At 37.4% G+C, this 14,294-nt stretch overlaps 1 protein-coding gene across 7 annotated transcripts in view; it reads right to left on the bottom strand.

Annotated features, from left to right (window-relative positions):
* caska (calcium/calmodulin-dependent serine protein kinase a) overlaps positions 1-14,294 on the bottom strand; it is a 309,385-nt gene that overhangs the window by 207,258 nt on the left and 87,833 nt on the right. For all 7 annotated transcript variants that reach the window (XM_069889306.1, XM_069889307.1, XM_069889308.1 and 4 more), the window contains one exon: positions 2,180-2,252. In XM_069889306.1, coding sequence (XP_069745407.1) covers positions 2,180-2,252 — 73 coding nt within the window. The remainder of the gene's footprint in view (positions 1-2,179; positions 2,253-14,294) is intronic.

The following is a 14,294-nucleotide window of genomic DNA, read 5'->3' as shown; positions in this document are numbered from 1 at the left end:
AGTCTCGAGTCTATTTTGCCATTCAATTAAATCATGTTGTTATTTATCAAATTTTCAGGAAAAGCACCTTGTTTAAAACAAGTTCTGAGAAAAACACCAATCCATATTCACCTAAACAAGTTTTCTTAAACTAGTCCATATTGGTAATTTCATCCAAATAGCAATTCACCTCATAGGCTTTACTATCTGCACTGAATCAAAATGTTATGCCAGGATTCCTAAACTATATCACAGGATTTGGAATTAGCTTGCCCACAGACAACATAGGATAGTGGTGGAAAGGTGTTACTCTGTCTGAGGCCTTTGATCATTGATGTTCCGCAAGGATCAGTATTAGGACACCTGTTGTTTATGATGCATATAAATGATTTGGATGAAAAAGTTGGGTGTGTTATTAAATTTGCAAATGACACCAAGATTGGTGAAGTCACGGACAGTGTAGAAGGCTATCAAAGAATACAACAGGATATGGATCAATTACATATATAGGTAGAGAAATGGTAGATGAAATGTAATCCATACAACTGAGGTGTTGCATCTTGGGAGATTAAAATTTAAGGTGAATTATACATAATGTATTCAAAATGGAAGAACTCTTTAAAAATATTGATGCACAATGGGATCACCTTCCAGAAAGTGGCCACCAACCAGCTTGGATGATCAAGGTGCATGGCACACTAGTTGGTTAGGCTATTTAGTGTAAGAGTAAAGGACGTCATGTTGCACCTATGCAAGACTGTGATGAGGCAGCACTTGGGAGTTGTATGCAATTCTTGTTACCATATTATAAGGTGGCTGTGGAGGCCTTAAAGAAAGAAGGGTACAGAAGAGATTATTTAGGGTGCTGCCTGGATTAGAGGGTATGAGCTACGAGGAGAAGTTGTAGAAATTTAGATTGCTTTTTCTGGGACATCAGAGATTGAGGGGAGACCTGATGGAAGCTCGTAAAATTGTGAGAGACATTGATAGACAGTCAGCATTCCCAGAGTAAAATTGTCAAATACTAGAGGACATGCATTAAATGTAGGGGTTTGGGTAGAGGAGTTTAAAAGATTTGTGAGGCGTTTTTAAAAAAAAATACATCCAAGTATTCATACACACATGAAGAATTGTTGGCACCTTGGTGGAAGCAGATATTATAGTTGTATTTAAGAAGCTTCTGTTATATGTACAGTGAATAGAGGGAAATGTATCAAGGGCAAGCAGCATAGAGCTTTAGTTTAATTAGGGTACGATGTTCACTGCAGATATTGTGGCCCACAGTGCCTGTTCTTGAGCAGTACTGTTCTCAGTGGTGTCACTATGCCGGGGGGGGGGGCAGACCACACCGGGTGACACCATCAGAAGGGGTGACACCAAAATGACTGTCTATAAAATTTTCATGCAGTGTTTCAGCAGAAATTTATTATTTTTTAATAAAAATATTCCTATAGTTAGTTATAACCCAAAAACATTTTTCCTAAGCCCAGCTTACATGCATCAATATACCTACAAGACTAAAATTCTATGCTAATTTACTTTTTGAACCTTCTAATGCAACCCGGTCAGAGCTGTTATTATTACAAAATTACAATGATGCTTCATTTGCATGCGTGAAAAGCACGCGCTGTTGTTTTTGTTGCTGCTGGTGTTTTGAGAGTCGCTGCTTTTGTCAAATTTTCTGGTACTTTAGCTACAATATTGTATTAATTAGTATTTGTGAACCTATATCAATAATCTTTTTGAGAATTAAGTAGTAATTAAAGGAAAAGGAGGGAGGTGATACCAACCCTAGTGAAGCCACTGACTGCTCTATCATTTGCGCTGGAAGAGTGTACATAAAATGGTAAACATTGGTTCCTTTGCATCATCCCAAAGCTGTTCAGAATCAGCAACCAATAAAATACAAATATACTAAACTCAATAGCGATTTGATGAGTATCTATAATGCAAACACTACAGCCTTTTATACCATCTATAAAGCATGCAACAAAATTGGCCCATACTTGAAATCATACCTATCAATTTTTCAACTCCTCTTTTAGCTTTTGTCATACGATATATAGGCATATTATTTTTATCAATTACAAATGGTTATGAAAAAAAAGCGTGCTTTTGAGATAATAGTTTTTCCCTTCAATGAAGCTCAAGTCAGAGCTTTTTCTGCAAGAAGAATAGCATCAGAGGGCAATCAACTTACCTTCACATCTCGATGAATGATATTATTGTCATGACAATAGCGTAGTGCTTCTAGTATCTGTCGCATGTAGTGACTACAAATACAAAAAGAGGTTTGAATAATACACATCTTAATTGGTTAGCAGCGAAATAAAAATTAAATCACATAAATATTTAAGCATTGTTGAAGATATCTGCAAGATGATGCACACTAATATCCAGAGTGACCTGGAAACCCATGCAATTACTCCTACTCAGAGGTCCGTGCATCAATAAGATGGTTGAGTAACATTGGTTGAATTTTTCTTTCCATTTCTATTGTAAACTTCTGGCATCTAGAGCAAGTTGTACCCCAAGTTCTCATTTTTCTGCGACATAGTTGTGACTTATTATTTTATCTTAGACAAGTGACATAAGTGCCTCAAAGCCAAGTCGATGGTCCTACAAGAAATTAAACAAGACGAGTGATAAAACTAACTTAAGATGCACAAGTTAGCTTCGGTGACCATCACGAAATGAATGTTTAAGTTGATTATCATCTGATTGTACACATACAATGCCTCTCCAGATCATTGAGCATGTACAAAAACATGTAATAATTGTAGATAATGATCACATACATTAAAAAAAATTAAAATATAAATATTGGGATGATTTTTACAGTTCATCAAACTCACAGCCCATGGGAAAAAGCTATTGGGTGGTTTGAGATCATCTGGCTCTCAAAAATATTGTTTTCTTTTAAAGATATTTTTGCATTCTCATTACAATGAAATTCAGTGTTGAATTACAAATGGAATACAAATCCATCAGGTATTGGGCATTTTGTAACATTTTGTAATATGCCTGGGAAATGGATATTTTACCATCTGTTACTGATTCTGTGCTATGCCATCAGTATACTGTATTGGATTTGAGCTGACAAATTTATTAATACAATAAACAACTAATCACAATACCATTTTCCAGAATTTTAATTTTACACCTCATAGCAGAAAGCAGTAATTCATAACTGATGTGGTTACATCACAGACATTTTCTCCTTTCCTCAGCAACTATCAAAAGAGGGCGGCATGGTTAGCACAGCGGTTAACACAATGCTGTTACAGCACCAGCGATCAGGAACAGGGCTCAAATCCTGCGCCGTCTGCAAGGAGTTTGTACTTTCTCCTTGTGTCTACAAGGATTTCCTCCAAGTGCTCTGGTTTCCTCCTACCATTCAAAACATACTGGAGGTTGCAAGTCAAGTGGGTGCAATTGGGTGTAAAATGGCCTGTTTCCGTGGTTCTTGTCTAAATTTTAAAAGAAAACTTAAACAAAGTGAAACATGAAAGTCTGTAGACATTGTGATTATACGAAAATACACAAAAATGCTGGAGGCATATAGCCAGTCTTGCAGCATCCACAGGTAATATATTTGATGTTTTGGTCCTGAGCTCTTCAAGGCATAAGCAAAAAACAGGAAGGCATCTAAATAAAGACTGAAGAATGGCAGGGAGAGGTGTCAAGACAGGAGTCAAAAGGTGCGAATTGGATATGATGAGGGAAGAATTGATTTTGGCAATGAGAAAGGAGACAGAGGACTCAACAGACCTTTGAATAGCAGGCAAATATTTTGAAGACCCTTGGAAATCTTATTTTTAAAAAAACTGACTGATAAAAATATTCACTTTCACTAGAATTTTGCAAAATTATAGAAAAATTCCCACAAGATCAATTTGTTCTCTTCAACAGAATCAAAATATGGAAGGTTATGTAATATTTGGCCATAAATAAAACCTACCACTTCAATATTTAAAATCTTTTCTCCTTTTTGCTTTATATTCAGAATTACAGAACATGTACAAGCTTCAAGGAAATAAACATTTCAGGAAGTAAGACTGCCTCTACTAACTTATCTTTTGCCACATGCAGGTTGTCAAAACTTAAAGTGCTGTTAAAATTTTTTTTAAAATATGGAGAAACATTTATAAAAGAATTTTTAGAGTATTTTACAGACAAACTCAATATTTAGGTAGTTTTCATAAATATCTTTCAAAGAACCATTTTCAATATTTGTTTCATCTTAGACAAATGAAATAGACAAATCCAAAAAGCCAATCAAAAATTCCTGTTAGAAATCCAAAGACAGATCAAATTTCAGATGTATGAATTTTGGTTTACATATAGTAACAGCAATTTTTTTAAAAATGATGTGAATTAAGGAAGATGCTAAATGAAAAAAAATAATGAGAAACAGCAAAATAAATTAAAATCTGAGAGAGGCCAACAAAGTATCCAAAAACTTGTGGCATGGTATAAAGTCCCTGGAATAACAACTGTAATAAAGTGAACTACACTAGTTAAAATAACAAGATATCTGATTTGATGGTTATCTGATGGTTTGAGAGAGTCAATGGAAATCAATGCAGAGTCAATCATATATTGGAATTATTTCTAAACAAGATCCAAGTGAGTATGTTAACGGTGACTTTGATCTTAGATTTACGGCTTGCTTGTGACCATACAGAACATGTCGATTTACAGTGAACATCTGTGAAGATTCCCATAAAATACATCAGTTCATTCCGAGCACTGGGACACAAATTCTATACCTGTGTGAAACAACTACTCTTCAGTGGCATTGCTAGCTAGTTACAAGTTGTCAAAGATGGCTCAAAGAGATTTAAAATATATTGCCATCTGCTTAAATTTGTGTACATTTTTGGTCAGTGAAGGCAAAAAAAAACCCAATGAGAATAGATCTGTCCATATTTAGATTTTATTTCAATGCATAACTAACAAATAATTTTGCAAGGATTAGCATATTTTATTTGACAAGATAATTGTTGTTTTAATGATTAGAGTTAAAATGTACTTTTGTAATTAAACAAGTTATTTCTATTCAGAATGAAATGAATATCTGTGGGCAAAAATGGAATTTAAGCATTAAATTCAATTTTCTTTCATTGATGCAGAGGAGTTAGTTTGCAGGCATGACTGGATGAGGTGGAATAGAAAGAGGGAGGTGGTGCAGAAAAGAGACAAGAAAGTGCAAGCAAAACCACCATGGGAGAGATGAAAGAAGTGTTTGCAACAAGAGCAAATGGTGAACAAAAACTTATCCCAAAGTTAAAACAAAAAAACAATTAGGATTCACAGAGCACATAAAAGAGGCCAAAGTATAGAGATTAGCGATCATGAGGAAGGAAAGGAAGTTATTGCAATATGAAGGAAAAAATCAAAGTGCTTTCTGTTTACATACTTGCAGCAGGAAAGTTGTGCCAAGAGATAAAGTGGTCAACTTAGTCAGGAACAAGCTTATAGAAAAGATACAAAGTACCTGTCAAGTCTTCATGGTGGTGGTGTATGTGGAAGTGGCTGATGTACAGTAACCAGAAGTGGATTACAGAAGGATTAATGGATATTATTATTAATTTGACAATTTTTTTCCTAAGGAAACATGCACTCCAGCAGAACAACATTCTTTATCTCTGGTTCAGAAGTTCACATTTTTACCCCCAGATGGTCTATCTATTTTGCACTGTTGAATCTTTAAGATTACTATGTACCATACAATAAAAATTTATCAGAACAAAGGAAATCCAAGCTTAAATTTCTTCTATTTTTGAAGAAAATCAGGGAATGTGCTGTGACAGAGTACATAGATATGTTTTTGGGAGATAAATTAGGAAAGGTTTGTAAGAGTAGGTCACAAATAAACACTTTAAAAACAGATCTTATATGCTAGGCATATCGGGGTCTCACAGCTTTTCCAAAAGCTCTGAAGAGTGCTCGAGACTTCACTAATGGATTGGTGTTTACAAAAGACACCAGATGAAAGAGCATGTCGAAGGCGCTTCTGTCTAGAAGAGAACTTGCTGTTCTCTCTGCAAGCAGAGAGAGTCAAACAGGCTTTCTCTCGGGGGGGGTGGGGGGGGAAGAGAGAGAGAGACAGAGACAGATCACTCGTACAGTGTTACAGGCAACAGAAGCAGCTGGGACTGGAACTTGGAACAGGACAAGCTGGCAAGTTTGTGGACCAGCCCATAGCCTGGTCAAAGCCCTTGTGGTTCATGCAAGAGGAGAGGAACGGCTGTCTAATGTTACACTTGGAACAACAAAAAGGAACTCTGTGGTGACCTGAAAGAAAGAGATTATCATCTGGAGAACCCTGAAGGGGCAAGTTTCGTCAGCAATACACTGAAGTGGCTGATGGAAGTAAATGTACAACAAATCTCTCTCTGAAAACCAACAAGAACCTTCCTGAGTGGTAACCATGTACCTTTCAAGCACCAAAGTCTGGTGAACTTTATATAAACGTTTAATTCTGTGCACATTATAAGAATTGCGTGCAACCAATGAACTTGGAGGAATGAGAAGTGAGATTGGACTGTGAACCAAAGAACTTTTCTGAACTTACACACACACATTATATACACGCGCGCTTAGAATTAGAAGGGGATTAAGTTAAATTAAGTAAGTAAATAGTGATAATTTAAAGCTTGATTCTATTTTCATGTTTAAAGATAATTAAAAGCAACTTTTGTTTAAGTAATCATTTGTCTTATAAGAAAGGGCTTATGGAAAAACAATAATAGACTATGAAGATGAATATTGTAACAGGGAAGCTTTTTTGACTAAAATGGCGACAGGTACTGCACTATTTTTAAGAGAATTCTAATTATCATCAACAAATATGAAAAACATTTATGTTTCCAAGAGAAAGTTCACAGACCACAATCTACTAACCTTCACCCTCAACAAGGTATTAGACCCATGGTCAGCAGGCAACAAAGACACCTGCACTACATATCCATGTTTACCACGGACACTGAATACATCACCGGTAAAACCAACGTAGTGGCCGACGCACTGTCACGACTGGCGATTCATGCCACCCTGTCCCAGGGATAGACTACGCAGCCCTGGCCAAAACACAGCACACAGACCCCGAGATTGCCACATACAAGACGGTGGTCTCAGCACTAAGGCTGGAGGATGTCACCGTTAGCCCAGGCAACCAGACGCTACTATGCGATATGTCCACTGGAAGGTCCTGCCTCATCATACCAGCATCCTGGAGACAGCAGCTTTTCAAAGTGGTGCATATCCAGGTACAACCAGCATCAGAACCACCGTCAAGATGGTAGCCAGCAGGTTCGTCTGGCACAAACTTTGTAAGCAGGTCAGTCACTGGGCAAAGACCTCCATAGTCTGTCAGGTGTCAAAGGTACAAACATACACCAAAGTACCTCCCCAAAGCTTCAAGCCAGCACGATGAAGGTTCAGTCACACCCACATTGACATTGTAGGACAGTTGCCGGTCTCCGGGGGGGGGGGGGGGGGGGGAGGGGCAAGGTACCTTTTGATGATGGTCGACCACTCCACAAGGTGGCCAGAAGTGGTTCCACTAGCGGAAACAACTACTAAGTCCTGCACCGATTGAGCACTGATCAATTCCTGGGTGGCAAGGTTTGGTGCGCTGGAGTCTATGACTTTTGACAGGGGTGCACAATTCACTTCAGGGCAGCTCTGGCCAACCTTCTGGGAACCCAACTCCACCACGCAATGGCATATCACCCACATGCCAAACTGGTTCCAGAGGCACTTGATGGCAGCTCTGAAGGCTTGACTCAAGGGACTGCATTGGACAGATGAACTACCGTGGGTCCTCCTGGGTATCCGCAAGGAGCACCAAAGGAGGATTTCAACACCTTGGGAGCAGAAATGGTGTACGCCATGCCTTTTGTCATACCAGGGGAGTTCTTGTCCGCTGCCAAGGACCAAGAAGAACCATCAACAGCAACGTTGGATAAGCTAAGGAAGCAACTAGGCACTTTAGCCGCAGCATACCCCTTGCCACATGACCAACCAAAGACATTAATCCCCAAGGACCTAAAGACATGTAAATATGTCTTTGTATGACGGGGAACACACCACTCACCTCTGCAACGACCATACGATGGGTCCTACCAAGTGACCATGCACAATGGGTCCACATGTGCGCTAGATATTAGCGGTAAGGAAAAGACTTTCACCATCATCCACCTCAAGCCATCAGACATAGACACCAGCCAGCCGGTCACTACACAGGCCCCATAATGTAAGATGTGAATTGTGCCCATGTAGCAGGAACATTGGCCAGTGACTGGAATGCCACTGATGTCACTTCTGCCAACAACAGCGGGAAAACAGGGCCCAGTGGGGAGAAGCTTGGGGTATATAAGCAGGGGCAGAGAGTGCAATAAATCAGTCTTGCCTGTAACCCCATTGAGTGTATGTTGTTCTTCCACTCTCTGCTGTAGCAACTTGCTACAAGCACCATATAAAAATTTACTGAACAATTTTTGCTTGAATGTTATTTGAGTTATCTAGTAAATTAAATTACATAACATAGGGTCTTTGACCCAAAACATTAGCTCAGTTTTTCCCCATATAGATGGCCTGACGTGCCGAGTAGCTCCAGCATTTTTTGTTTAATCAGCGCAAGAGAATCTTTCTGCCAGTTTTAATAACTTTTATGTTTAATTAAACAGAAATAAAGGGAGAGATTCCCACTATAATTTCCATCAGAAAGCTGGATCCTTTGCAACACATGACTCCTTCAAAGGCATTCCAAATTTATTTACTACAAAGTACAGTGAGATCGGTTCTTCTGTAAACTGACCAACAGGTTACCTCTAACATTACATACAGTGTAGAGTATGTAATGCCTGCAGCTGACGTGGACTTTTTACCCCCTCCATAAATCTTCGTCCGCGAAGCCAAGCCAAAGAAAAGAGAGTATAGAATTACAATGTAAAGTAAGATCAATTAATCCCAAACAAGGACAGCACAAGAGGACAATTATGAGGTTCCTCCAGGTGCTTGGCAGCTGGAGGGAAGATGCCATATTTAAGCCTGTTGGTGTGTGCTTTCAGGTGCTTGGGAAGAAGTGGTGTCACTAACTGATTTTTAAAAATGTTAGATTGGCTTAAAGTGTTAGATTTCAGAAGAGCAGAATGAATAAAATGGGAAATGGTTACATTGATTCATGAGAATTTTGAAGTGGTTTGGCAAGATTAAAGGGGTGAAAAATTTCATGGAATTGGTTAGTAATAGGCAGAGTTTAAAATTATGAAATTTACAAAGAAATAATTTAGAAAATGAAGGTCAAGCACTGCCTTGTCATAAATCCTACCTTGATTTAAACCTGAGATAAAAGTTCAGGTAACTAAGGCAAACAGCAAATTGACCTTGTATGGAACTTAAAAATCTTTGAAATAATTTAAAAACTAACTTGAAGTCCATGTTTTAATGTCATAGCACCTGATGCAAGTCATCACTGAGAGAACAAATGTCCTAAATATAGGGCTAATTATCTTTTTGAGAGGAATATTGCAAGTTAGCATGCTGTCTCAGAACTTTACGCCACAATATCTCAAATCTCTTGCGTGCACCTGAACTTGGCAAACAATTTTAAATACATATATATATATTTGGAATGAGAAGAGTAACTGGAGCACCCAAGGGAAATCAAAAAAGAGACAGAAAAACATGCAAATTCCAGAATAACAGCACTGCAAGTCAAGAAAAAACTATGGTCATTGGAACTGTGTGATATCAGCTTTATGAGTTGTGCCAATGTATTCCCATCAATGAAGATTCCAAAATTTGTACATCAGCTGTAATTTAATTTATCAGACTTATTTAAATGGAATAGAACAGACATTCTCCACAGGGGCCATTTGACACCCTGGAGGAAACAGCACATTTGAGGGGGGCCACAGACTGAAAAGCTTGAAGCCCCCCCCCCCCCCTCATTATTAAGCATTAATTAAGGTGTATTGGGGAGCATGGAAACTGAACAGATTCAATATTTTTGAGGGAAGGAATGAGAGAACATTTTCCCAAGGTTGAAGGCATTTGGAGATAGCCTAAAATGACCTAAATAAATGGAGAAAATTAACGATGTTCTCAGAGCATTCCTTGGTTTAATATGATTGTGTTCGACAGACATGCAACTAGCTTTGGCTAAGAATTGCCTTCCCTTAATGTTCTATCACCTTCAATTCCAGGAAATAAGCGTGCATGCCAAAAAGTTTTGCTCCATATTTTTCAAAACTGAAATGACACAGAAATTAGAAAAGAGTCTTTTTGCATTATACAAAATAAGTGAATTGATTGCTGAAAAGTGGAAATGCTCATAATGTAGTTGAGTCACTTATTTTGCCTTCAGTGTCCATAATAATATCTGACATGAACTTGTATGCCAAATAAACTATCCAGGCAATTTCACTATTTCTAAAAGAATTGATGAGATGGCAAAGAACAATGAAAAACAATGAGTCATTTCACTACAATCCAAGAAATTCTCTTTATAATTAGTCTAATCCATTCTGCAAAAGAAGACACTCTTATCATGGTTTATGCCAGATTTTGGAATGGAAATGTGCTGATGAAAGATGTTGTTTGCCAGATGGATTAAAACAGAAACTAAGGGACTATTTTCAAACACGTTAAGAATTACAGTACAAAAACGAGAACTGTATTCCATTCAAGAACATACAGTAGTTTCCTCTGCAACTGATGTTACCACTTCAATGATTGGATGATACAGAGCCTGAAAAATATTATATCTTCAGTCTTTACTGCGTCATTCACAGGGAGCACTTAATGGCTAAAAACTTAAGAGGATGTTTAAATGCTCCCTTTTCAATTGTCATGAAGACTAAACTTTATAATTTCACATCCCATTCAAGACTCCTGTGAGAAGAAAATGAACATACAGAGGTGAGATGTCTGTCTCAGGAAAATGTCTGTCATTTTGTTGCACTTTGGGACATGATTGTTTTCTTTCTTTCTCATAATGATCATGGAGATAAACTCGTTGATGCAACAGTGAAAATATTTTATTTGGCAGATATCTTTGACAAACTCAACTTATTGAACAAGACCTTACAAGGCAACACAAATAGTGTTGATAGTAAGGAAGCCATTTTTTTTTTCCTTTAAAAGGTCAGTCTATTGGGCCAATATTACATGTCAGGAATTTTTACAATTTCTAAATTTGAACATGAATGCAGAAGAAATGAAGGATGATGACATTGCTGCAGATGTGAAACCATTCAGATCTGCGGGAAAGATTTAATGACCTATTAAACGTCCATATACCATATTGGATAGGAGATCCTTTTGAGGATCAACTCACCGATGTTGATGCAGTAATTCAAGAGTTTGATTGATCTTCAAAGTGATATAACTGTACACAGCAAGTTCAATCAATTTAAAAAGATTTTGGGTCAAGAATGATCTGCCCAATAGATTTCCAAAACTATGGGAAAAGGGTTTAAAACTTTCATTGCCTTTTCCTCATCATACTTAGTTGAATCTGGATTTAGTAAGTTTATATCCTTGACAAAGTCCAGGAACAGATTTGATGACACAATAAGAAGTGACCTTCAACTATCACTATCCAATTTGGAACCTGACATCAAAAACAAAACTTTCATGGGGTCATCAAGCTTAAAGATCTCACTAAAATTTTCATTTTATAATTATTTTTAAAGTTAGTTTCATTAAAGTTTTCACATCCTCAAGTTCCATAATGATTCATTGCGTAAAACCCATTGCGCTTCACAAATCTTTTTTTAATCTACATGTTTTCTACATTCCTACATGTTTGACAAAAATGATTCCCAATTTGTCTGTTTATTCTGTCATCACAAACCACAGCCATTGCACAGAATAAAAGCCTGGCTTTCTTCTCACTTCACGCAAAATAAATTTTTTTAATGGTTTTTATGTAGTCAGTAGGAGAGAAATAGGGAAGAAAGCAACTAGATTATTTCAAAGGAAGGGGCCCATAAACTTTGATCAGAGTCCTAAGGGGTCAGAGCTAAAAAGGTTGAGAATGGCTAGATCAGTGTAATAGCAGTTAGTGTTACTACCTCACAGCATCAACTGGGTTCAGTCTCAACCCTGAGTGCTGTCTGAATGGTGTTTGCATGTTCTCACTAGATGGATCGCCTCCCCTGCAACCCAAAGTAGGGCTGGTGGATTAACTTGCTACTGTATTTATCATTGGTACAGGAAGTGGAATAAGATTCTAAGTGGTGTTGAAGGGCACTACAGGGATACAAAGGAACAGGATAGTTCTGCTGGAATTGACCCAATGATCCTCTCCCTGATTCATGCAAAACTACTTAAAAGTATCTTGTGAAAGTAATATCTTGATTAAAAAGACCACATATTTTGATCAATTATATTCAAAAGTATTATTTCTCTTTCATTCCTTCAGTCTCAAGATCCCATGGATCAATTTTCATCCCACAAGTAGAAACGCTACTGTGAAAATTCTAAAAGATTTAGGCTTCTTATTTTAACATACAACAGGTTATAAAATGCTGCAAACGTCTATTACTGTCTTACTGAACACCAACCGACTTGCTAGGCTGCTTTGGAGAAGAGTTAAGAATCAACTTAGATGATTTGGGACTCAAATCCCATATATCAAATGGAGTGGGGGGATTCTCAAGATATTGCAACCAATTCGGTTTACTGACTATGCCAGGTTGCTCTCAAGATGCTAGTGGCCACTTGAAACAATGCATTTTCTTTGGCAAGGGTCCATCAAAACTTTTTTTTCAGTTTCAGTGGTGACACATGCACAGACTGAATGACCTAGAGGGGAAAGTGGAAGTGATACAATTTCAACGTTCATCATGTTCTTCATCTTCCCCCCCCCACCCCCCGAATGTTTTGTGCAGCATTATGAAGTTATTGCAATACTTCATTTTGTAAAACACACCAAGCATGTCTGAACCTGCATACATCTTGCAAGAATATGCCATCACAATCTGGTCTTGTGCTTTGTTCATAGTAGGAAAACTTTAGAAAGATAGTAGTGACCCACTCTCCACAGAATATTTAGCATTTGACTGCTCTAGTCACCAAAGTATTTAGTATGCTTATCCATGTGTATTTTCTATCTCCCAATGTTGTTGAAGATGGGGAATTCAGCAATTTTTTTGTTTCATAATTACTTTTCTGGATCCAAAAAGTGGATTGGATAAAAATGCACAAAATCATGAAAAGCTAGGGGACAAGGGTGGGAGGTGTGGAACTGGAGATTACAGCAAGGAAAAAAAATACAGCAAAGCCAGGAAAGATTTAAGTGCCAGGATATCAATAAATCAAAACTATTCTTTGATAAAAGCTATCACATTCTAAGAAACATCTGGTTATAGGTGAACAGGAACAAGCATTGAACTCCAGATGAACAGAGGAGTTTAGTAATTGATAGTTTAGGGTAGACGATGGAGAACTTCGGATTGATTATGTTTGGAAAAGGCAAGAAAGGTTGGTTTGAGTAACTCGTTGTCAAGGTTGGGGGTATTAATAGGAGATGATGGTGAAGCACAATAGGAGATTTTCAAAATTATTTTACTTAATTGCTAAATATGAAGAATTATATACAAAAGTCACTTCCTCAGGAAAGATAAAAATACAAAAATAATGACATGAATTAAAATCTTGCTCTAATCATTTTCAAAAGTCAGGATCTTAAGATTCAACATCTTCAGAAAAAGTTCAGAGGCAGGCAAGATGATATTTTTGTGAAACCATGACCAAAATCAAAATTTTTGATTTTGAATAGTACAAAAAAATTGCAGTGCACTTTAAATCTAAAATAACAGCCAAAAATGACAAAGATAGTTAGAGCATTTACCTAATCAGATTCATACCTCTTTCTACCTAAAATGACCTAGTTGACCCAGCCCCTCATCCTTTCATTTCAGGTGCCTATCATGCTCTTTGTAGGACACTGCAATTTCATCTGCCTCTAACAATACTCTTAGAAGTCCACTGCAGACAATAACCACTCCCTATTGAGATAGAAAATTGCTTGGGTCACTTTTGGTTCCCATTCCAATGACCTACAGCCCCACTTCTTGATGCCATCATCAATAGGAATAGTTAACCCTCAAACTATTGTGCTTTTTTATGATTTCACATACCGTATCAGATTTCCTCACTATATTCAATATGTTCATGCAACTAAAGTCCCTCATTCCAGGAAATATTTCAGCAAATTTCTTAAACATATTTACATCTTTTCCTGAAGTATATAAACTGGATGCCATTCTCAAGTTTTGACCAAAGCCCCTATTTTA

Source organism: Narcine bancroftii, chromosome 7 (assembly GCF_036971445.1).
Source record: "Narcine bancroftii isolate sNarBan1 chromosome 7, sNarBan1.hap1, whole genome shotgun sequence".
Taxonomy (NCBI): domain Eukaryota; kingdom Metazoa; phylum Chordata; class Chondrichthyes; order Torpediniformes; family Narcinidae; genus Narcine; species Narcine bancroftii.
This window is presented reverse-complemented; position numbering and strand designations above follow the sequence as displayed.